The sequence below is a fragment of the Alosa alosa genome, chromosome 8 (genome assembly GCF_017589495.1).
Source record: "Alosa alosa isolate M-15738 ecotype Scorff River chromosome 8, AALO_Geno_1.1, whole genome shotgun sequence".
Lineage (NCBI taxonomy): Eukaryota > Metazoa > Chordata > Actinopteri > Clupeiformes > Clupeidae > Alosa > Alosa alosa.
Genome location: NC_063196.1, coordinates 7,980,055 through 8,005,392, shown reverse-complemented (window position 1 = coordinate 8,005,392; position 25,338 = coordinate 7,980,055). Strand labels below are relative to the sequence as shown.

The 25,338-nt window shown below is 46.9% G+C and overlaps 1 protein-coding gene across 1 annotated transcript in view; it reads right to left on the bottom strand.

The window, feature by feature from the left end:
* The window catches only part of fndc1 (fibronectin type III domain containing 1), a 59,145-nt gene that overhangs the window by 18,657 nt on the left and 15,150 nt on the right, over positions 1–25,338 (bottom strand). The window contains exons 5-15 of the mRNA XM_048250536.1: positions 13,820–14,002; positions 12,841–12,939; positions 12,506–12,629; positions 11,097–11,284; positions 9,790–9,897; positions 8,494–8,553; positions 3,976–6,765; positions 3,610–3,725; positions 3,323–3,434; positions 2,664–3,026; positions 707–859 (exon numbers count right to left, since the gene is read on the bottom strand). Of these exons, the coding sequence (XP_048106493.1) occupies positions 707–859; positions 2,664–3,026; positions 3,323–3,434; positions 3,610–3,725; positions 3,976–6,765; positions 8,494–8,553; positions 9,790–9,897; positions 11,097–11,284; positions 12,506–12,629; positions 12,841–12,939; positions 13,820–14,002 (4,296 nt within the window). The remainder of the gene's footprint in view (positions 1–706; positions 860–2,663; positions 3,027–3,322; positions 3,435–3,609; positions 3,726–3,975; positions 6,766–8,493; positions 8,554–9,789; positions 9,898–11,096; positions 11,285–12,505; positions 12,630–12,840; positions 12,940–13,819; positions 14,003–25,338) is intronic.

The window sequence follows — 25,338 nt, the reverse complement described above, 5'->3', positions numbered from 1 at the left end:
GAAAAATAAATAAAATTAAATAGCTAAAGTAAATCGTAAGTGGAAGTGCATCTGTCAATTCATTGAATGTTCAAAGTATTATGCATCTTTATTTAGAAAAAAATACACATTGGTTGGCCTATTCATGAGCATACATCAGCAATTACACATGTTTAGGGGAATAGGGCATTATTAATATACCATGTAAGGTGTATGTGCTAACAATAGTAAACCACTATCAGTGAGTCTGCCCGTGAGGTGGGGGCACCGCCGCGCCAGGCAGTGTCCCACATTGTCCCTCAGTCACCCTAACACACACACACACACACACACACACATGCCTGGCCTCCATACACACACACACACACACGTGCCTGGCCTGCACACAGACACACACACACACACACACACACACACACACAGACACATGTGCCTGGCCTCACATGCACACACACATGCTTAGCTTAAATGTACACACACACACACACACACACACACACACACACACACACACACACACACACACACACACACACACACACACATGTGCCTGGCCTCACATGCACACACACATGCTTAGCTTAAATGTACACACAGACACACACATACACACACACACACACACACACACAAACACACACACACACACACACACACACATGCACATGTGCCTGGCCGCACACACGCACATACACACACACACACACACAAACAATGGTATGCCTACCTGTGAACCGTTTCTTGCCAGCCACGTCAAATTCGGAGGAGGGGCCAGAGTTGTGTGGGCGTGTGTCTGGAGATGGGCTTGGACGGGTGGTGGTGGTGGTGGCCGGGAGCGTCATGGTGGTGGCTATGGAAGTGGACTCCATCACAAACTCATCTATGAGCCGGACAGGGTGGGGAAACAAACAGGGACAAACATCAGAACGAACATCGTTCGTTCAGGACAAACATCAGGACAAATATCAGGACAAATAAAACATCAGGACAAACATCAGGACATCAGGACAAACATCAGGACAAATAAAACATCAGGACAAACATCAGGACATCAGGACAAACATCAGGACAAACATCAGGACAAGCATCAGTGCATTCTCTGGATGTTGTAGCTTAAGCGCTGAGACTGAGTGTTAACATGGAGGCTACAGCTTTATGTAGTTTTTGTGGTCTGTATCATAAATGGGGGAAAAACAGAAAAAAAAAAAACACGACTACTAAGCAAAATCCTTCCTGAGATGCAAAACTGTTAGAGTTATAAGTTATAGCTATGTAATAGTCACGTAATAATCATGTAAATGTGCTATGTAATAGTCATGTAATAAGCATGTAAATATGCTATGGGTTTATAGGTTATATTTCAAGCCCACATTTTTTTTTTTTCACGATCAGAAAATCACCTCCTCGTGACAACTAGCTGCCCATTCTGTGAGTACACCATAAAAATTCTCAGTCTCTGTAGCCAGCGGTGGCCAAAGCAGGGACAGCCTGTCCCCCAAAGAAAAACGAAACATTGCATGGAATTTCTCTGGGAATACTGAAGGTAGGGTTGAGCTACCTTTCTGGTGTGTTTCGTTTGGTCCTTGGTTAAAATATAACGTAAGTTTTGGCACAAAAACGTCTGCTAATAAATTTAAATATAAACATAAACACAAACAAACACCACTCCTTGCACAATCCCTGACTGCATCTTTAAGCAGTATTACATAACTACCCCAGCCCAGCAGCTGTCATGACAGCAACGTCTGTTCTCCAAGCTAGGCTGTTACCATACACACACACACACACACACACACACACACACACACACACGCCCTGAGACCACTCACAGCACAGACTGAATTTTTTACTTTTTTTGGTTTTGCAACAGGACATAAACTAAACTTCATAAAACTCCACCCTGCATTGGAAAAACTTAACATAAAAATCACACACACACACACACCACTCAGCCTTAAACAACAAAACAATATGAACAAACAAGCAAACAAGGCGGGCGCTCAAATCAAATCAAAGCCAGAGCTGTAAGCCCTGCAATGAGACCCAGGGCAGCCGGCTTTGGGAGGAAACAACCCAAACACACAGTAAACAACAAGCAAACACCAAACACCACCAGTGCCAGCGTCATCCTTAAATGAAATCCAGGACAAAACCGGCTGGCCCACCAAGGCAAAAGCACCGCTCAGGCTAGGTGCCATGGTGCCTGTAGAGCCACGCAAATGTGGAAACCATGTAACCATGGTGATTGAAATGTGCCAATTATTGTCATGGTGACTGTAACTATTGTGACTGAACCTAATGGAGACTGTTGCTATGGTGCTTGTAAGCACTATGTGATGTCCCTAGTCATCCACGTGGCATCTTCTGTCAAAGTAAGGAGGGGGGTGAGGCTCTCTCTTTCTTTCTCTCTCTCTCGCTCGCTCTCTCTCTCTCATTTCTTGTCTCTCTCTACCGCTCTATCCTTTTCAGTGTTTCTGTATCTCTCAATCCTCCTCTATTTATTTCAACATACTTCTGATGACAGCGATCACAAAGTCAGTGAAAAGGTGTTTTTGTGTTAGTGTGCTAGTGTATCTCTGTTTGTGTGTTTGTATGTGTGTATGTGTTTTGTGTGTGTGTGTGTGTGTGTGTGTGTGTGTGTGTGTGTGTGTGTGTGTGTGTGTGTGTGTTTCTTAAGAGCTCACCTTCAGGGTAGCAGTCCAGTACTCCATAGTCATTTAGCATGGGCTGCCCATCTTCATCCATGGCAAAGAAAGTTCCGGGTGGACAGGTGGGGTTGAGCTCTGTTGATGACTCCTCTGTTGTCATCTCTGCCGTTGTGGAGACGGTGGTTGGTTCTGGTGTGGTGGTGGTTGTAGTGGGTCTGGTGGTGGTGGTGGTAGTTGTGGTGGTCGTGGTGGTCCTGGCTCGTGGCCTATCCAGTCCCACAATGGGCTTTCCTCCCACCGTGAGCATCTTCTCCTTGGGGTTGACCACCGGCCGAGAGTCCCTCCCGCTCCCAAACAGCGCCATGCCATCCTGGTTCACCAGAGGGGTGCCCTGCAGATCTGGGCAAGTCACAGTGAATCGTTAACAAAACATGGTGCAATGTATCATTACCAAACACAATCAGTTACATAATTCCCAAGCACAGGACAGTGAATCATCAATAATCATTGACAGTGAATCTTGACAGTGAATTGTTACCAAACACGGTGAATTACTACAGCACAAATAATTAACTCTCTCTCTCTCTGTGTGTGTGTGTGTGTGTGTGTGTGTGTGTGTGTGTGTGTGTGTGTGTGTGTGTGTGTGTGTGTATGTGTGTGTGTGTGCGTGTGTATGGACTATGGTGGCCACATACCAAACACTGTGCGTCCGTCCTCCCCAAGCACTACTCTGTGAGGTTGACCATGGGAGTCCTGTAGCACCTTACCCTCTTGATTCATCAAGACACCCTGGTCCAAGTCAACAACCTGCAATATGGATGTATTTTATATGTATATTAACAAATTATATACATACACACACACAAAATATATATATATACTGTATAACATATACATATACATTATCATATACAGGGTTATGGTTAGCCAGAGTGTGGGTTTGTGTGAGTGACTATAAGGCATCTGTGGAGAGCGGACCCACCCATTTAGTTCCATCGGGTCCAGAGATGTACTTGCGTCCCTTTTCCTTGCTCTCTGAGGCGGGGGAGGGGACTTTCCCATTAGACGTTGTTAGATTCGGTCGTCCATTTTTCCCGGCTGGAGAAGAAGGTGTTGCAATGAGAGAGATTAGTTGAGCCTCTAAAGCAATTATTCAGGTTAGGTTTAATTTAATAGAGTCCATTAACTGTGAGTGCTGTGAGCTCTGCAAGTAATTAGGAAGGTAAATCGTCAGAGGAAGTCACATACCAAGTGAGTGAGATAAGCATCTCAGCTGAACTGTAATTCTTGGAGCTGCGACTGGCGCGAGACTGCAGAATCACAGACAGATGGGATAAGGTTACCTTACCTTGTCCATAACTGGGCTTGAAGCCATTGACTGGAGTCTTTCCTCTGAGGATGCTGTCAAACCGGCTCGGGTTCCTTAGTCTAGAACCAACCACGGCACTGCGCACCGCAGGGGAAGAGGACTGGGAACCGGAGGAGGTGCCGGGAGAGTTCTCCCCAGCGGCGGGCCGGCTCGCGGAGGAACGTGAGGCGATTCTGCTGTTAGACTCGTCATGCTTTGAATTCAGCGACGGCTTAGGAACGTCATCGGAAGACTGTGAGGGGGAAGAGGAGGAAGAGGAGAAGTGTGGTGACGAAGAGTCCGGCTTAGATCCCAACTTTGTGTGCTGCACTGGCGACAGCCTGCCGAGGAACCGAGAGCCGATTTGCCGGTTCGTCGCTACGACAGGGGAACGTGCTCTCCCACCAGAACCCTGAAAGGGACGGCGGGCATACGAGGGAACCGACTGAGAACCGGTTCTTCCAGGAGACTGTTCTCTCCGCTCGCTGTAGTCCCCAGAGTTCTGTGCAGGACTAGTGGTGGTGCTTGCAGTAGTAGTCGTAGTAGTGGTAGGAGCAGTAGTTGTAGTTGTAGTAGTAGTCGTTGTGGTTGTAGTTGAGGTAGTTGTTTTAAGTGTCGTCTCCGCCACCCTGTCATTCTTATCATAGTCCTCGTAATCATAGTCATCGTCATGGTCATTATCGATCTGTGAGCTCTGTCTGGGAGAGTGCGAGTCTGTCCTTGTGCTGGACGGCAGACGAGACCCTGAGGAAACTCTGTCCCTGTCCAGCACTGAAGGCTTAGGGGAGATATCGTCCACTTTGTGCTTTGAGGGGAACGACGAAGAGGCTGTTCTAGTTTTATCACCCCTCTCCAGAGTCTCGGGAACACCTGATCGAGGGGGATTTGCTCGCACCACCGGCCTCCTGTTCCCGACGGACGAGGAGCTCGTTCTGCTCCACGGAATCCTGCCATCCTGCCTGGGTGGGAAGCGGTTCACGACTCCCGGTCTGGCATTCCGACTCGGGACCGCCGAGGCCTCGGTCCGCCCGGAGAGAGAAGGGTTAAGCGACGAAGCCTGGCGCGTGGAGGAGTGCGGATTGCTCCCCTGCTCATTTTCCTCCTCTTCCTCCTCCTCCTCCTCCTCCTCAGATCTCCCTCTCAGGCTGTCAGTGTTGTCTTTCTTCACTGCAGAGGAATGCAAGCGGCTGGTTTCATAACTGGATGTTGGCTTCTCGTCTTTGGTCGTCTGCCTGTGTGTACTCGGGTTGCTATCCTGCGGATTTATGGTGTCTTGGATGCTGGTAGAGGGGGAGCTCACTTTGTCAGCACTCGGGTTCCGGTCCTGGTTTTGGTTCTGTGCCTGGTTCTGGGTCTGCGATCCAGACTGAGACCCAGTGGACGTGGATGTGGACGTGGACGAGGAGCCTGAGCCCGGTGTGCGCTGGCCGGTCATTAGCCGACTCCATCTGGAAGGGAGGGTGACCTTTCTGCCGTTGATCATCACAGAACCAGAACCGGTGAAACGGCCTGTGGACGGCGTCCTACCGCTACCCGACTGAACCGACCCGGAGGAGGATGAGGAGGAGGAAGAGGACGAAGAACCAGAAGAAGAATCAGGAGAAGAGGGGGCAGAGGTAGAGGGGGGTGAGGGAGATGATGATGATGATGACGACGACGACGATGACGATGATGATGACGATGATGTGTCCACCTCTGGTGTGGTTTCTTTGGGTGTGGAGCTGTCTCTGGTGTGAGCGTCCTTCTTGTGAGCGTCTGGATATCCACTCCTGCTGCCGTCCCTCCTGCTGTCTCCAGACATAGGGACAGATGGAGATGACCGCGACGAAGATGAGGATGAGGAAGAACCCCCGTTGCGGACCCGGGACCTGATGACAGGGTTGCGTGTGATTGGCCTTCTGGGCTGGCCAGACGCAGGGTCTGCGGAGGTGTGAGAATGGGAGGAGGAGCCGTGGACGGGGCGGTCACTCTCTGGCTCTTTAGTGGGCGTCTCTGAGGCAGGCGTGGGCCTGTCTACCGATGGCTTGCTGTAGTCCTGGTGCTCGCCCGTTCTAGAGGGTGTTTTGAGTCTGTGTGTGCCAGCGTCTGTGTGCCCGCCCGGTTTAGAGGGTGTTTTGAGTCTGTGTGTGCCAGCGTCTGTGTGCCCGCCCGGTTTAGAGGGTGTTTTGAGTCTGTGTGTGCCAGCGTCTGTGTGCCCGCCCGGTTTAGAGGGTGTTTTGAGTCTGTGTGTGCCAGCGTCTGTGTGCCCGCCTGTTCTAGAGGGCGTTTTGTGTCTGTGTGTGCCAGCGTCTGTGTGCCCGCCTGTTCTAGAGGGCGTTTTGTGTCCATGTGCATCAGGGTCCTCGTGCCCGTCTGTTTTAGAGGGCGCTTTGTGTCCGTGTGCGTCAGAGTCTGTGTACTTCCTCTCCTCCTCCTCCTCCTCAGTGGCCTCGTTCACTGTCGCCTCCTCTTCCTCCTTCGGAGCCTCGATGGGCTTCTCCTCGTCCTCCTCCCTCGCCTTCTCGCTCTCCCGGCCTCTGGAGCGACTCCCCCCCGACGAGCGCGAGGAAGAGCCCCGGACGGAGGAGAAGATGCTGTGGTACGATCGCGTCTGAGTGAGGGGACGCGTGCGTCGGCCGGCCGGAGAGGCGGGCGTGGACTGTCTCCGAGGCTCGTCCGTCACCGTCGCCGTCGTCTCCTGCAGGTCAGTCTCGTCGTAGTCGTCCTCTTCCGTCTGCGATGCACCTGCCCTGGGCTTGTGTCTGTCGGGAGTCCTCGAGTGATGACTGGATGAGGTGGCAGAAGTGCTGGCTAGCAGAGAGCACAGTGGTCATTGGTACAGCTGGCAAAAAATACACATCAACTTTCACACACGCTTTCACACAGGCTTTCACACACGCTTTCACACATTCTTTCACACATTCTTTCACACACCCTTTTCATAATGAGGTGATGTACAAGTGATCCATCTCACAAGTATGGGCATTACTAGACACTTTCTCTACATGTTTGGTTTCTGTACAGTAGGTATTACAGTTTTTCTCAGTTGCTTTGGCACATTTCTCAGATCAGAATGGTAATTCTCAAAACTGTTTGTTGAAACTCCATTTCATCTTATCACTTGTGCACATCATTGAAGCAGTTTCTCCCCATTTTGAACAAATAGCAACGCTTTCATACATCCATGCTGATTTTGAACTGATTTTGTACAAATGTCTGCTGTTTTTCGAATTTTCAATGGCCAATGTCATGTTGTTCAGAATGCACTATACTTGTTCCCTGCTGAATAGTCCATTACATGCAAATGTGTTCAACTAGCTGTCATAACTAGTTGTCTTAGTCTGTTTAGTAAATACATACAGTATACTGTATGTGACCTGACAAACAGGGAAGTCAGGATGTAAAAAAAAAATGTACCGTGGTGCACAGCTCTGACCAAGGGGTGTACGGTATATTGCAAACAAATGCATTTGCACAAAGCCTTAGATTTCTTTATACAGTCACAATGTCTGTCAACAGTAAAAACTTTGAAACACTGTTTGCAATCAACCCCCTCCACACACAATAATGTGTAACTTTGTGGTTTTGAAATGCTGCCTTGCGCATTGTTCATTAGAAATACTTAGTCATATTGACAACAAGACAAAACAGTTTGACTGTCTTGACATAAACAATGGCCTCATGATTTGTTATTTTGATTGCCCTGATTGTTTAGTTGGAATAAATATTTACTTTTGAGGCATAAACTAAGCATTTTGAGCAAGATACATGCTTTTGCAGGTTATATCCTCTGTGCAGTGCAGTTTGCACTTTTGTGCAAATGTTCATTATGATTCGAGAAATGCACCAAAGCGACTGAGAAAAACTTGTACTTCACAAAATGGTTTGCCATTGTTCATGTATAGTCATATGAACAAGTCATTAAACCATTAGGCACGAAAACTACCCTCGTATTCAAAGTCTGATGAATACATACACTCGACTCACTTGATTATTTCTCTGGCTGTCACAACATTTTCTGTATGTCTGTCTGTCTCATCATTGTTTGTTAAGGTAGTATTACTGTAATTGTCACGCTAAGGTCTCTTGTGTGCACTGGAACTCCTCTGAAAGTCGTTTGGGATAAAAACATTAGCTTGTGAAGAAATGTAAAAGGAAATCTGATGGTATATAGAAGTGCAAAGCCCAGCTTTGGCTCCATCCTGCCCACTTACTTGGCATGGCCATGCTGAAGGCTTTAGTCGGTGGGCCCTGGCCCCTGTGGTTGTGTGTGTGTGTGTGTGTGTGTGTGTGTGTGTGTGTGTGTGTGTGTGTGTGTGTGTGTGTGTGTGTGTGTGTGTGTGTGTGTGTGTGTGTATGTGGGGCTCTGTCATGCCGACTAATCTGGCATGCCCATGCAGAAGGCTTTAGTCTATTGGCTTTGGCCCCTGTGGTTATGTGTGTGTGTGTGTGTGTGTATGTGTGTGTGTGTGTCTTTGCGTGTGTGTGTGTGTGTGTATGTGTTGAGCGGGTTCTGTGTATCAGAGTGTGCAGACTCACCTGGCATGGCCACGCTGAAGGCTTTGGTCTGTGGGCCCTGGCCCCTAAGTGCACCATTAGCTGGCTTTGGGTTACATATATATCCCATTGTAGCTGTGGATTGGATAGGTCTTTCATTGGTTGGCGGGTGATTAGATAATCTCCCATTGGTTGGCTCTGAGTTAGATAAATCTCCCATTGGCTGGCTGTGGATTAGATAAGTGCACCATTAGCTGGCTTTGGGTTACATATATATCCCATTGCTTAGCTGTGGATTGGATAGGTCTTTCATTGGTTGGCGGGTGATTAGATAATCTCCCATTGGTTGGCTCTGAGTTAGATAAATCTCCCATTGGCTGGCTGTGGATTAGATAAGTGCACCATTAGCTGGCTTTGGGTTACATATATATCCCATTGCTTAGCTGTGGATTGGATAGGTCTTTCATTGGTTGGCGGGTGATTAGATAATCTCCCATTGGTTGGCTCTGAGTTAGATAAATCTCCCATTGGCTGGCTGTGGATTAGATAAGTGCACCATTAGCTGGCTTTGGGTTACATATATATCCCATTGTAGCTGTGGATTGGATAGGTCTTTCATTGGTTGGCGGGTGATTAGATAATCTCCCATTGGTTGGCTCTGAGTTAGATAAATCTCCCATTGGCTGGCTGTGGATTAGATAAGTGCACCATTAGCTGGCTTTGGGTTACATATATATCCCATTGTAGCTGTGGATTGGATAGGTCTTTCATTGGTTGGCGGGTGATTAGATAATCTCCCATTGGTTGGCTCTGAGTTAGATAAATCTCCCATTGGCTGGCTGTGGATTAGATAAGTGCACCATTAGCTGGCTTTGGGTTACATATATATCCCATTGTAGCTGTGGATTGGATAGGTCTTTCATTGGTTGGCGGGTGATTAGATAATCTCCCATTGGTTGGCTCTGAGTTAGATAAATCTCCCATTGGCTGGCTGTGGATTAGATAAGTGCACCATTAGCTGGCTTTGGGTTACATATATATCCCATTGTAGCTGTGGATTGGATAGGTCTTTCATTGGTTGGCGGGTTTAGATATGTCACCTATTGGCTGGTTTTGGGCTAGATAATTGTCCCATTGGCTGGCTGTGGATTAGATAAGTGCACCATTAGCTGGCTTTGGGTTACATATATATCCCATTGCTTAGCTGTGGATTGGATAGGTCTTTCATTGGTTGGCGGGTGATTAGATAATCTCCCATTGGTTGGCTCTGAGTTAGATAAATCTCCCATTGGCTGGCTGTGGGCTGGCTGAAGAGCTGATTGGCTGAGCTGAGTGTACCTCGTAGCCTTCCATTGGGCTCCTCTGGGGGGTCCCAGGTTGCCGTGACGGCAGTGCCCTTCCCCCTCAGCGGCTTCACCTGGAAGTTCTCTGGGGGTCCCGACGGAGCTGAGAGTGAGAAAGAGAGAATAACACGTAAAAGAATGAAAAGAAAACACAAATCCCCAAAAATGTAACCATGATGTCAACCCCCCCCCCCCTCCCAGCAGATCAGCATCTGGTGATGTGTGTGTGTGTGTGTCTGTGGGGGTCCAGTGGAAAGAAAACACAGCACATGGCTATAAGTTCTCCTGGAGTCAGTGGGATGAGGTCATCATAACATGTCAGTGAGCAAGTAGCAGCAGGCTGGCGTAGAGCAGAGGCATTGCCGTCAGCCATTACACACACGCAATTATCTCACCATGCACGCAACAGGGCTGACAGGCACTGTGTGTGTGTGTGTGTGTGTGTGTAACTCAATCTGTGTGTGTGTGTGCATGTGTGTGTGTGTGTGTGTGTGTGTGTGTGTGTGTGTGTGTGTGTGTGTGTGTGTGTGCGTGTGTGTGTGTCTGTCTGTCTGTGTGTGTGTACAGTATGTGTGTGTCTCACAACCTGTGTGTTTGTGGGTGTGTGTGTGTGTGTGTGTGTGTGTGTGTGTGTGTGTGTGCATATTGGCTATATATTGGTATTTAGCACAGAGTATAATTTGCTGCATAATAGGGCTCTAGTAATGGATACCATGGATCACAGCTTGGCTCTTTGAGCAGGTCCAGTCAATGCTGCCAGCTTTTCATGGGTTTGCATAGTAATGACCCTCTTTGAAGATCTGATACTGCACAGCGTACATGCATCAGGAGGAGGACCAAGAACAGTACTGGCTACATTCAGAGCAGCTACATAGGCTTTGATATGATATGATTAGACAATACACAAGCTCCTTTGAACTTCAAAAGTTGACCTCATGCATGTATACATTAATGTACAGTATATTATTCAGCCAAAGCTGAGCTAACAGTCCTGTTATGATATAGGCCAGATAATAGACACACACACACACACACACACACACACACACACACACACACACACATAAATACACACACACACATACTGACATACACACACACACACACACACACACACACACATAAACACACACACACACATACTGACATACACACACACACACACACACACACACACACACACACACACACACACACATAAATACACACACACACATACTGACATACACACACACACACACACACACACACACACACACACACACACACACACACACACACAGACACAGACACAGATATTACCTGACTCAGGTGTCCTCTGAAAAACTGAGGTGCTCCACTTGCCCTCTGTGTTGCGGTCAGTGATGCGCACAGAGAACTCGTACATGCTGTCTGCAGACAGGGTCTCCACCATCAGACGCCTCTGAACTGTGTCCTTGTACTCCCAACGCGCAGACTCGCCTTTCTCTCTGTACCTCACTGTATACTGTCTGTGTGCACACATGCACGCAAGCACGCACACACGCACACACACACATACACACACAGGTAAGACTTTCCATGAACCTGCCAAAAAAAAATGCATAAAACTGCCAAACACAGTTCATGTCTGTTGATAAAACACTGGTATGTTGCCATTACTGCACACACACACACACACACACACAGACATACACACACACACACACACACACACACAGACAGGTAATTCCATTCCATGATCCCGCCATTCTGGAACTGACATGGCAGATGTCATACAGTATACAGTTCATGTCTGTTGATAAAACACTGCGATGTTAACATTACTGCCAGAAGTTACACCGGTGGTACAGATGGAATCTGTAGATCTGTTTTTCTCCATCACGTTCCAGTATAAGTGAAAGCATAGGAAATGTTTATGTAATACGACGCGACGGAGCAGTGGTAACGTCACTGACCGACAATCAGTTGACCAGGCATTGATTCCCGCCACCGTGAGTCTGTGTTGCATTGGATAAAAGCGTCTGCTAAATATCATTCAACTTTAACTTGGTAACTTGGCTTTTCCCACAGCTACCAGACAATGTCTTGAGATTTGGGTATTGAGTTTTGCAGATTCACTGTATCGCGATATTACCGTTATTGCCTCCAAAGTAGCATGACGGTATCAATTCGTGAGTTACTCTGATATTCCCGGCCATAGTCGTCAGCGCATTCCATGAGCGTCTCCCGCTGTCTGTCAATCTGTCAGCTCCACAAGCCACAAGTCTGCAGACTGACTCTCCATAACCCCACTCCGGGTGACCCACGGATCACTCCGGCAGATTACTCAGACTACAAAGCGTCTGAAGCTTTGATGGAACCGGGAAGCCAACTAATGACTTTCCCAGGCTGCACCTCTGTTATTGCCATGGCGATGACTAAGCTCTTTCTTTTGGCTGCGCTATCACTGAACCTGATCGCTGATAAACAAAATACTGTTGTTTTTATTCTGTTTTTATTCTGTTGTTTTTATTCTGTTTTTATTCTGTTGTTTTTATTCTGTTGTTTTTATTCTGTTTTCTCAAGATAGTCTGATAGTCTGCTGAGATCTGCATGCATGGAGGCATGGAAAGGTACCAAATAATAGAACAAATGTTATTTTTGCATTTGCTTGCTTTTCCTATTGACTATAAATCATTTAATACACAAACATCTACAAAGAGTTATAAATACAGAGTTTGGAGCTTCACCTGGATCCCTCTGGGACTGTTTTCTTCTTTTTCTCGATGAGCGGGTCTATCCAGGTGATGAGAACAGACTGCGGGGACATGACTCTGACCGTGATGTCCTCCGCCTCGTCCACCTCTGCTGGCTCTGAGACACACACACACACACACACCCACATATAGTCAGGGCTCTGTCGCCACATAATTAGAATGTCATTGTCTCAGTGTGTTTTGTGTGTGTGTGTGTGTCTGCTGGTACCTAGTGTGTATTTTCTGTTCACGAGGGCCTTATGGATGGGTAAGTTTCTGTGTGTGTGTGTGTGCGCTGTGTGTGTGTGTGTATGTGTGTGCAGTGGTACCTGGTGTGTGTTTTCTGTTCACAAGGGCCTTATTGATGGGTGAACTTCTGCCTACAGCTCTCTGGGCCTGCAGTGATACCACATAGACGGACTCAGACGCTATGAACAGAGAAGGACACCAGACACCCCCAGGCATCATTACACAACACACTAGCAACACACTAAAACAACAACACACATCATTACACAATACACTAGCAACACACTAAAACAACAACACTAAATAGTTACACGATACACTAGCAACACACTAAAACAACAACACGCATCATTACACAATACACTAGCAACATACTAAAACAACAACACGCATCATTACACAATACACTAGCAACACACTAAAACAACAACACGCATCATTACACAACACACTAAAACAACAACACGCATCATTACACAATACACTAGCAACACTCTGAAACAACAACACTAAATAGTTACACAATACACTAGCAACACACTAAAACAACAACACTAAATAGTTACACAATACACTAGCAACACACTAAAACAACAACACTAAAGAGTTACACAATACACTAGCAACACACTAAAACAACAACACTAAAGAGTTACACAATACACTAGCAACACACTAAAACACTTAACTCCTATCATTACTAACACAGGCTTCTGATACAGCTTTAGCTATTCAATTCTTTATAGCACCTGCTAAAAATGTAACTTTACTAACATATGCATATAGAGTTAAGAACAAAATTATTCATACCCCTGGCAAATATTGATTTACTGTAATGTTGAGATTTTCTCTTGACCAATATGTTTGTTCTGACTGAAAATGATACTGCCACATGGCTTATTTGCATTCACCGCTCTCAAAATGGTTCTTATAATACCCATCAAGCCTCTCCATGTCACCACAATGATTCTAGACCACACCTTTTTAGCAGCAATCACACACACTGATGTAACCTTACAGAGTTTGTTTTTTTGTTGTGCAGGACTGATGGAACCTTACCGAGTTTGGGCTTGTTGCGCTGGTCCGCCTGTGGCTGTGAGATGTCCACCCTGCGGCTGGTCATCCTCTGGACCGCCGGCTGCTCCTGAGCTCTGACCGGCGGTCGGGGCCCTGACGACGACTGGGGGGCCCGCATGGGTTTCTGGGACCTCTGCTGCGACGTGCGGGGGTCCACAAACCTCCCTGGGAGGTGGTCGTGGTAGTAAGGGGGGGGGCAGACAGACAAATAGACATAATAGAGAGACAGAAATGAGGGGAAGCGTGAATACAATATAGGATTAAGCAATAGGTTCACTGCCCAAGAGTCTGTGGATTACGTAAGGGATAATGGACGACACGGTGGTCTGTTCGCAGAAGTTAATCCACGGTCGAGGATGTAAAACGGCCCCGACGGGAAGCGGAACCTCGTAGTGCATTAACTTCTGTGAACAGACCACCGTGAAGTCCATTATCCCGCTTATTCCACTGTTGCCACTTGCGTTGTGTTCATTTCCTGTTACAATTTAAACGTTTTAATCGCTAAAACTGTCTTGTTTGTAGAACTAGTTCTAATTTCTTCCGACACATATCAACTAATTTCTCAACTCACAGGACAAACTGCCGTTACTAGTTCTAAATGGATGGTTGCTACGGCCAAAGGCCAGTCGTTAGTTCTATCTGTCCCGTTGTCAAGCGGGCGTATCCCAAGATTCTGATGAACTTTAGCTTTGAAACATCGCTTTTACTTAGCCTGCTGTCATCCATCTAGCTAAAAGCCACCTCCGTCATATGCTACAATGTTGCAATGTTCTGAACGTCTGCATTTTACAGCTCGGATGCAACGTGACAGTTCATTTAAACTTCACAACGAGTTTGGCGAATTAATATACAAGTGTGATACGACCAAAAAAATGGATCTACTTCATAGGTGTGCAGATAACATACGGTTAATGGTCGTTCTAAATTACGTAGGACAATGGGAAATTCAACCAAGCAGTGGAATAAGTAAGGGATAGCGGCCGCCGAGGTGTCCTGTTATATGGAATTAATGGACGAGGGCGAGGGGCAAAGAACTCTCCGACGCGCAGCAGAGTTGCCTCCTCCCGAGTCCAACCGATCATAATCAAAGACCGGAACTAAAAACATGCGAGGTAGAAATTGATAGTGTAGATGTTGTTGCTATGATACGTTATATTTCATTAAATCACTAGCTCCCTGATTTAGCTAAGGCAGGCAGCTAAGCAACGACTCATTGTTGGAAAAAAAACGCAACCTCAAAAGTTGAACTATTTGTAACTTTGAGCGCTTCGCATTTTTAGGACACTAACGCATTTTTGGACACTAACGGCATGTCTACGGTCAAGTGTACACTAAGCACAATGGACACTAAGGGCATGTCTACGGGCATGTGTACACTAAGCACAATGGACACTAACGGCATGTCTACGGGCAAGTGTACACTAAGCACAATGGACACTAACGGCATGTCTACGGTCAAGTGTACACTAAGCGCAGTGGACACTAAGGGCGTGTCCACGGTCAAGTGTATGTTGTGGGCATGTGGAGTAGTGGTAACATCACAAACTGACAATCGGTCGACCCCGGTTCGATTCCCGAACCCGCCATTGCAAGTCCTTGTCGCCTTGGATAAAGGCATCCGCTAAACATCTGTCAACTTTAACTTTAAGGGATACTGGCCAGTAGTGTCCATCACTGACCCTATAGTAAACCACTATACTGAGCACAGTCTGACTGAGAGAAACATGCTGGTCTCCTGCAGGCTCTCCTCTGTTGCATAACTCAGATGGCTAAGACCACCTCCCTTCTGGAATCCAGAGGAGGCGTCAGAGTGTGTTTGAGAGGAAGGAACACAGAGGCGTGGGAGTGTGTGTGTGCTGATCGCCATGTCTTACCTCCCTGGACCACATGGTTTGAGAGGAGAAGAAGTGTTTGTGTGTGTGTATGCATGTGTGTGTGTTGTGTGTGTATCAGTGTGTTTTCATGTCAGAGAATATGGATATGAGAGTATGTGTGTGTGTGTGTGTGTGTGTGTGTGTGTGTGTCTATCTGTCTGTCTGTGTGGCTAACTCATGTCTGCTTACACACACACACACACACACACACACACACACACACACACACACACACACACACTGATAATGCTGAGTTGTTGGGGAAATTAAGCTATACCTCAATCACTCACTCAGCACTTAGACTCTGGCTAGCTCTTTGTCTTAACACACATACAAACACACTAAACCCTAAGAAGCCTGGATCACTTCCCCCTTAGCAGCAACTTGTGACTGCACCAGGGTATTCAGAGATTAGTGTTCGCTCCAAAGGAAAACACTGGGTGGCCCAGTCAAGCGTGGTGTATTTCTGATGGAGTGCAGGATTTGGGTTTTGGAATTGAACTGAAATGAATTGGAACTGGAAGAATTAAAGTGTGTGTGTGTACTTGTGAGTATGACTGTGAGTGGCAAAAGATAGAGAAGGAGAAGAAGAGGGAGAGAATATTGTCTGGTTAGAATTACTTTTAGGTGGAGAACACACACACACACTCACACAGACACACACACACACAGACACACACACACACACACACACACACACACACACAGGCGCGCACACACACACACACACACACACACACTGTTACTGCTAGGTGGAGAAAACACACACACACACACACACACACACACACACACACACACACATACACACACATACACAGTTACTGCTGGGCGGAGAACTCCCTTGAGTTGGAGCTACTTGGAAAAGGAGGATGAGGAGGTGAAAGAGAGAGGTCACTGACAATGAGGTCAAGAACAAGGGGAAATATGAAAGCCTTTCACCCCCCCACCCCCAACTCTCTCTCTCCCACCCTCTCCCTCTCCCTCTCTGTCATTCTTTATTTCTGCCTCTAGCTCACTCTCACTTTCTACCTCTTGCTGCAAAACATTCAATCTGTTGTCTTTGGCTAGACTCCTCCAGGCCCATCTAGCCAGCCAAGGCAAATCAGACTGAAAGAAATTACAGAACAATGTCAGGTCCTGACACAAAACTAAAGCAAACACAGAAACCACATTTTTCTCCCTGTGAGCACTAATGTGTCAGTTTTTTCCCCCCTCTCACAGATGCCACGCAGACAGTGACACGCATTCAAGGACACATAACTAGACACGTATGCGCACACACAAATACACACACACACACACACACACACACACACACACATAAACACAGACAGACACACACAAACACAGACAGACACACACACATACATGCACACATGCACACACACACACACACACACACAGATATACACACACACACACACGCACACACACACACACACACACACACACAAACACAAACTCCCTTCATCAAGTGTGCAGCTCCAGCACTACATACAAGACAGTGAAGCTTCAGTTACATCTCAGACAAAACAGCACTTGCCCACAGAAGACCCCTCCCCCTCCACACGAGCAGCCCCTGTGCCTCTCTGCCGACAGCGTGAAGAGGACACTTGCTGCTATCAACACCCGAAAGGCAGCAGGCCCAGACAACATCCCAGGTCGTGGGCTGAAGGACTGCGCTGAGGAGCTTAAGGATATCTTCACAGACATCTTTAACACTTCCCTGAAGTAAGCCATCGTCCCATTATGTTTCAAAGTTGCCACCATCATACCTGTGCCGAAGAAAACTGCTCCACCCTGCTTCAATGACTACTGCCCCGTGGCACTGACACCCATCATCATGAAGTGCTTTGAGCGGCTTGTCATGTCACACATCAAATCCATTCTCCCCCCCACCCTGGACCCCTTCCAGTTTGCATACTGAGCCAAACAGTCCACAGAGGATGCAATCTGCTCTGCCCTCCACCCAGCCCTCACCCACCTGGACAAAAGAGACTCATATGTGAGATTGCTGTTTATAGACTTCAGTTCTGCATTTAACACCATAATACCACAACAACTCATCTGCAAACTTGACAAACTGGGACTCAGTACCTACCTCTGCAACTGGCTACTGGACTTCCTCTGTCAGAGGCCTCAAGTAGTACGTGTTGGCAATAATATCTCAAGCAGCATCACACTGAGCACGGAGGCCCCTCAAGGCTGCGTGCTCAGTCCGCTGCATGCTCTTCACCCTGCTGACGCATGACTGCACTGATACCTACAGCAACAACCACATAGTGAAATTTGCTGACGACACAACTCTGGTGGGTCTCATCACCAAGGGCGACTCAATACAGGTTGGAGGTCGACCTTCTGACCACGTGGTGCAGGGACAACAACCTCCTGCTGAACATCAGCAAGACCAAGGAGATTGTTGTTGAGAGGTTTTTGATACCTGACAAAGACCTCTGGTCGAAACGTTGTGTTAATAAACCACTCTGGGAGCTTATAGAAACAGTGTGCGGGTATCTTTTTATTTTTCAATTGTCGGCTAAGCCTTTTACCCAGCACCTGATTAAATTTGGAGATGTGCGTGCACTCCACTCTTTGACTTCCGGAGAGGTCACACCCAACACCTGCCACTGACCATCGACGGTGCTGTGGTGGAGAGTGAGCAGCACCAAATTCCTGGGGGTGCACATCAGTGAAGACCTCTCCTGGACCACCAACACTGCATCACTGGCGAAGAAAGCTTAGCGCCGCCTGTACTTCCTACGGAAACTCAGGCGAGCAAGTGCTCCAACAGCCATTATGACCACATTCTACCGAGGCACCATTGAGAGCATCCTCTCCAGCTGTATCGCTGTGTGGGGCGGAAGCTGCACTGAATACAACAGGAAAGCCCTGCAGCGCATAGTGAACACAGCTGGAAGGATTATTGATGCTTCACTCCCCTCCCTGAAGGACATTTACACCTCCCACCTCACCCGCAAGGCGACCACAATTGTGAGTGATGCAAGTCACCCAGCTCACAATTTGTTTGATCTACTGCCCTCTGGGAAGAGGTACAGAAGCCTGCGGCTCCCGCACCACCAGACTCACCAACAGCTTCATACACCAGGCTGTTAGGATGCTGAACTCTCCCCCCTCCACCCTCAGCTACATAGCATCCTGGACTTTGGACCCACAATGGCTGCCTTGCACCTCTCCACTTGTACACTTGCACACTTTGCAACTTGTTGTTGTTGTCCTGTTGTCCTGAAAACACTTCTGAACACACTTCTGCTGCTCTTACATAACTTGCACCACTATGCCACTTGCATACTTAGGTCAAACAGAACTACCTCAGCCATTTATTGGCCTGACTTTTGCACTATTATATTGACTGTCTACTGTATGCACAATTGCACATTTTCAACTCAAATTTTGCTGCTCTTATTTTCTTCATTGTATGTGCCTTCTTATTTTTACTTTTTATATTGTTTACTTGAATGTTATGTTTGTCTGTGGAGCTAATTGGTAAAATATGTCTTGTCTCCACCATGGGATAGTGGGAAACGTAATTTTGATCTCTTTGTATGTCTTGACATGTGAAGAAATTGACAATAAAGCAGACTTTGACTTTGACTTTGAGATCTGCAGTGCTGATTTGATACACATCTCAAAAACAGCTTCTAAGAATGTGGCGCTTCTTTAGCATCATAAAAGTTTAGTGTGCACACTTGCAGAATGTGGTGAACGCCACTTGAGTGATTTCATGTTAGCAACATTTTGATCCGGTAGGATCTCACTGTAGTAAAGACCAGTCCCTCTTGCTTCAGTAGCGTATGTCAGTGGACCTCTCTGGAGAAATGCAGAGTACACTTTAGTGTGCTCTAAATAACTCTAAACTCTGTTCTATTGGGCCTTTGGAAGTCATAAACTACTGAGAGGCACATATTCCAGAGGGTCCAACAGACTTCATTTTATGGTTAGTTGATCCATTAGGAATTCTACCAAGTATCAGATTTCCCTCACTACTGCCACCTCCTGAATGGGAATGTAATTACATGCATTATGAGCGAGAACAAGGAAGGATTGGTGTGTGTGTGTGCGTGTGTGTGTGCATGTGCGTGCGCACGCGTGCATACAGTATATATGCTTGCTTGCGTGCACGTGAGTTTGTGTGTGTGTGTGTATGTGTGTGTGTGTGTGCATATGTATATGTGCGTGCTTGGGTGCATGTGTGTGTGTGTGTGTATGTGTGCACATGCACATAATTCAGCAGGGGGCATTGTCTTGGTCGGGCCAGACCCTTAAATCATCTCTGGTAAGGGTTCCCCCCATCTGGACGACATGTGGTTGAGCTGCTGTGTGAGGTCCAGCTTGTTGGCACAGCAGATAACACAGCAATTGGACAACAGGAGTCGAGTAGTTGGCTGCTGCTACCCAGGGGTGAATTATTTGCAAGGTGGCAAACCTGTAGCTTGACCTCAACGCCAAAGAGCCAGGCTCGTTGGTATGGCAGTCAGAGCACATACTCAACCACAGTGACGGCACTCTGTGCTCTCTCTGAGAGTGGGTGGCCCTACAGCGGCACAGACACCTGACTCCTGATTCATCCTCCTGATTCATCCTCCTGATTCATCCTGATTCATCCTCCTGATTAATCTTGATTCATCTTGATTCATCCTTCTGATTGATCTTGTCCAGTGTGTGTGTTTGTCCCTGATGATTATGGCATGCTGGTTAATATGTGTGGTACTAGGGTAGCGCATGTACAGTACACATGCCAGTGGGTGGCAGTGGTTGGGGGGGGCACAGGCATGTGACCTTTGATGGATCTTCTCTGTGTCTCACTCCACTGTTTCCCTGACAGAGAACTTGGAGGGCGCGTCCAGTCTTCAGCTCTGTGTTTGATTATGACCTTGGCAGTAAAGTATTTTCATCTCTTCAGACTTCAGACCGTCTGTGCCTCTCCTCTGAAGTCGGCTGTAAATTTTAGTAAAAAGTTCCGTAAATGTAAATCTCGGCGCTTCAGCGCTGACACGCTCAGAGAGGAGAAGGAGGCAGAAGGCAGGGTGTGAATATGTTTGACGTTGAACAGCACTCAGTCAGGACTTTGCTTTATTCCTCATGGGAGGACACTCCATATGAAATACACAATACACATATTAGTGAGATTGTTTGTGTATTTGTTGTTTGTGGGGTTGTTTGTGGTCTCAGACATAACACCACACCCACGGACTGTCAAACTTTATTACAAACTCTCACTAAGGGTGTTACTGAACCCTAGAGCTGTTGGTAACACAACGACACAAAGACACACCTCTCCAATGGAGAGATACATGCACACAGGCAGTCACTGTGCAGTATGAGTTTTGTGTGTAGTGCAGTGTGTTTTGTCTTGTAGAGTGTGTGTTTTGTGTGTAGTGAAGAGTGTGTTTTGTGTGTTGTGCAGTGTGTGTTTTGTGTGTAGTGGTGAGTGTTTTGTGTGTTGTGCAGTGTGTGTTTTCTGTGTAGTGCAGTGAGCGTTTTTTCGTGTTGTCTTCTGTTGTCTTTGTGTGTTGTAAGAATGTTGTGTGTTGTCTTCACACAATAGAAAACACAATAGAAACTTAAAGGTCCAGTATGTAGGAAATAATGGAAAATAAACTGTAACCATTCCAAAAATGATCACCATATGTTGTCAGAGAGTAAGGAAACACGATGAATTGAAGTAATGGCTTATTTGACAACATTACTCTAACCCGTAAAACCCCGTAAAACCCATGAAAAAAAATGAGTTACGGGCTGAATGTCTTGGAATTTTTTCGTTTATGTTTTGAACGATTCATTCTAGAATAGCGTATTAATAATGGGCTAGCGCGTCCTCCTATTTTGGTTGCCAAATTAGCAAAGGCCAACTGTCAACAGCTGTCAGTTGTAGTCATGAACGCCTACGAGAGGCAGGCAAATTTCCAAAATTTAAACAAGAAACAAATTAAGTGGACATCGGAGGAGCTTCCTGAGATGGTGACGTCTTCGTCAAACGAAGAATATCAAGTCTGACACAGAGCTGGCCATATTTCTCCACAACAGGTAGCCTAGGCTAAACTTCATCTGCATTGCTAATTTCAGCTAAATATGTTACGTTGGTTAGAGAGGTATTTTTTGTTTTCACTGTTTCCGTAATGTGTAGCTGGGTCATGGTTGGAGAAACGTTAAAGCAGCTGCAGGTCAACTAACATTAGCTAAGTCTTAATTACATCTGGCAACCCAGAAGAGGCTCGCGTCTGGTAGTCTTGAGAACGTTCACCAGTGTTTTGATTTTGGCCTGCAGAACGTTCGGTAACAATCCTACAAATCGCACCTTTAATATGTGTCATTTGAGGGGGCACTGCCCCCGTTTGCCCTCTTTCTTCCTCCTTTCCTGCTTGATGAGCAGCCATACAGGGCACTTAACCACTTCCCACAGTAGGAGGTTTTTTTTAAGTATATTTTTTGGCTTTTTGCCTTTATTTGTATAGGACAGTGAAGAGTGAGACAGGAAGTAAGTAGGAGAGAGAGATGGGGTGGGACCGGGATATGACCGCAGGTCGGATTCGAACCTGAGTCCCCGTGGGCACTTGGACCCGTATATGGTATGAGCGCTGTAGCCTGTTGTGCCACAGCGCCCCCCGACACAGTAAGAGTTTTGCTACAAAGTGAGGCTTTATGAGTGTGAATCTATTCTTTACTGGTTCAACAGCCTGGTGGACCCAGCGTAGTGCTCCATATGAAAGACGTGTGCTTGTATGGTATTGCTCCAAGTCTGTCTGTCTCTCTGGTAGAGCAGCCCAGCAGAATCAGCCCGTGCTGCTCGTGTGGTGGAGTTGCACGTCCTTGACTCTCCTTGAAAGGCCTGACACAGACTCAGTGGCTGAGCCCAGAGGGATGGCTGTGGTGTCCCACACATTAGCAGAGTCTGCTGCGGGTGCGGCCCAGGTTTGGCCCAGATGCGCGGCAGGGAGAAGCAGCAAGCCTGGCTCAGAAGCTGCAGGATAGAGACACACCAACAGTACCAAACCAGGCCAGGATTGCATCCAGGCCAGCACTGAACCAGAAGATAGGCTAGAGGCAAACACAGCAGGCCTGGGCCAAACAACACAGAGTAGCGCCATACTGCCACATCAGTATCACACCACCACTACCACCACCACCTCCAAGAGCCATTATATCAATTGTAGTAATCGTAGACTAACGCCATGCTACGTCAATAGGCATATCACACCAAATAGGCATATCTGTTTCACTCTGGGTAGTCCTTGTCACAAGCTAACAGCAGCGCCAACAAGCTAGCACTATACCAGGCAAACAACAGCACCAACACCATAGCAGGTCAGAGAAATTAAAGCCTTGCAAGAAAATCAGCTGTCTTGATCCAGAGGCTAAAGATCAGTATCAAACTACAGTAGAAACGCACCACAACACACTGTGCCATGCTACACCGCACCACACTGTACCACCACACCGCTGCTGACTGGCACTGCACCACACCATACTATACCATTTCACACCACACCACACAACACCACACCACACCAAACCACATCACACCACACCACATGCACAAACACACCATACCACTGCTGACTGGTACCGCACCACACTACACTGTACCATGCTACACTATACCACACCATACATATCACACCACACCACACCATATCACACCACACCATACATATCACACCACACCACACCACACCATACCATATCACACCACACCATATTACACCACACCACAAACCAGACCACACCACTACTGGCTGGCACCACACCACACCACACCACTACAACACTACACCAGGCCTGCAGTAAGCCACTCCAGCACGCCAGCCAATTTGGGCTGGGAGAACTGCAGCCTTGCAGGAAGAGCAGCTAACCTGATCCACAGGCTTGAGATCAGCATCAAATTAGAATCACACCATAAACACACACACACACACACACACATACAGAAGAACTGCAACGTACCAGGAAAAGCAGCTGACCTGATCCAGAGGCTGGAGATCAGCATCAAACTAAAATCACACCATAGCACACATACACACACACACACACACACACACACACACACACATACAGAACAACTGCAACGTAGCAGGAAAAGCAGCTGGCCTGATCCAAAGGCAGTAGATCAGCAGAGCAATGTGGACACTCAGCCCTCTGAAAGCTTTACGAGATTCTGCCTTTCCATTGACTGAGAGCAGCACTCAACCACTGTACTCTATGTGTGTGTGTGTGTGTGTGTGTGTGTGTGTGTTATTATTTCTGTGCTGTTTGGATTTCTGTGTGTGCTCATGAGTGTAGATGTGTATACTGTTTGCATGTGTGTGTGTGTGTGTGGGAATGCATGTGCGTTTCTGTCATCCATATTAGCTATGAAGAACTCTTCCCATTTGGTTTCGATCAGCCCACACTTCCTCAGTTTCCCCTGTTGGAAGGCTGTCATGCACATAGTTTGGCTGCAGATGAGCACAGTGGACTCGGCCCCCAAAAAACGGGGGGAAGAAGAAAAGACAGAGGGAGGAGAGAGAAAACGGGGGGATGAAAAGAGGAAAATCGGGGGGAAGGCAGGGCCACGCCAGGCCAGGCTGCCACTGTCTTTCCTGGAAACGGGAGAGACCAGAGCTGGTTTTGCACCACGTCCAAACACAATCCTGCAACTCATACGCCCCCTCTCCAGGACACACGCAGGCCTAGAGGTTTGTGTGTGTGTGTGTGTGTGTGTGTGTGTGTGTGTGTGTGTGTGTGTGTGTGTGTGTGTGTGCGTGCGTGCGTGTGTGTGTGTGTGTTAAATCCCAAACCCTTACACTGAGAGCCACTGACGATGTTTAACCCCGTCACTGGGTATTGTTATAGGCCGTGATGACAGCCATTACGTTTTTTCACCCAGACTTCATATGAGCAGTGGAGTTATAATCAGCCTCTTGGTCCTTCCTGGACGTTACGCCTCCATGAAGTCCCTGACATATGAATTCATCCTGAACGGTTTACAGTTCAGTGGACACAGCGTTTGGATCAGGATTGCTGCTCCCAGTCAAATACATAGATGATCTTGCTGTTTTGTAGCAGTGTGTTATTTTATCAATTCAGACACACACTTGAATGTTGAATGTTTTAATGCTGAGGGCAGAGGAACTCTCACAGGATTCAAAATAGAACTTAAGTTGAAGGTTCTATATAGAATCTTCTTGAGGGTTCTAGATTTTCCCTTGAATTTCTTGAATTTTCTTGAATTTCCCCAGGGGATCAATAAAGTATCTATCTATCTATCTATCTATCTATCTATCTAGATCGTAGCTTTATTGTGTTAAGGCTAATTCATACCAAAGATTTGCGATGTGACAAAACCGTTGCAGTGGTGTTAATTAAATGTTGCAAGCTGTTTTAACAGATTTTACCTCACTGCGTTTATGACGTATTGTCATTCAATCCGTCCAGCAGAGACGTCAGGTCAGACTTTTGGTCGAAGGAGAGGCAGAGAAATTAACTCAGCTTGGAAGAACACCAGTGTCTGCACAATCAAAATGGGAAAGCTTATAAAGCAACAAAATAACCTTAATTTGACTGACTGTTGGCTAGTCAGCTTTGTTGGTTAACATTGCTGGCTAGCTAGTTCATCTGGCTCCAACG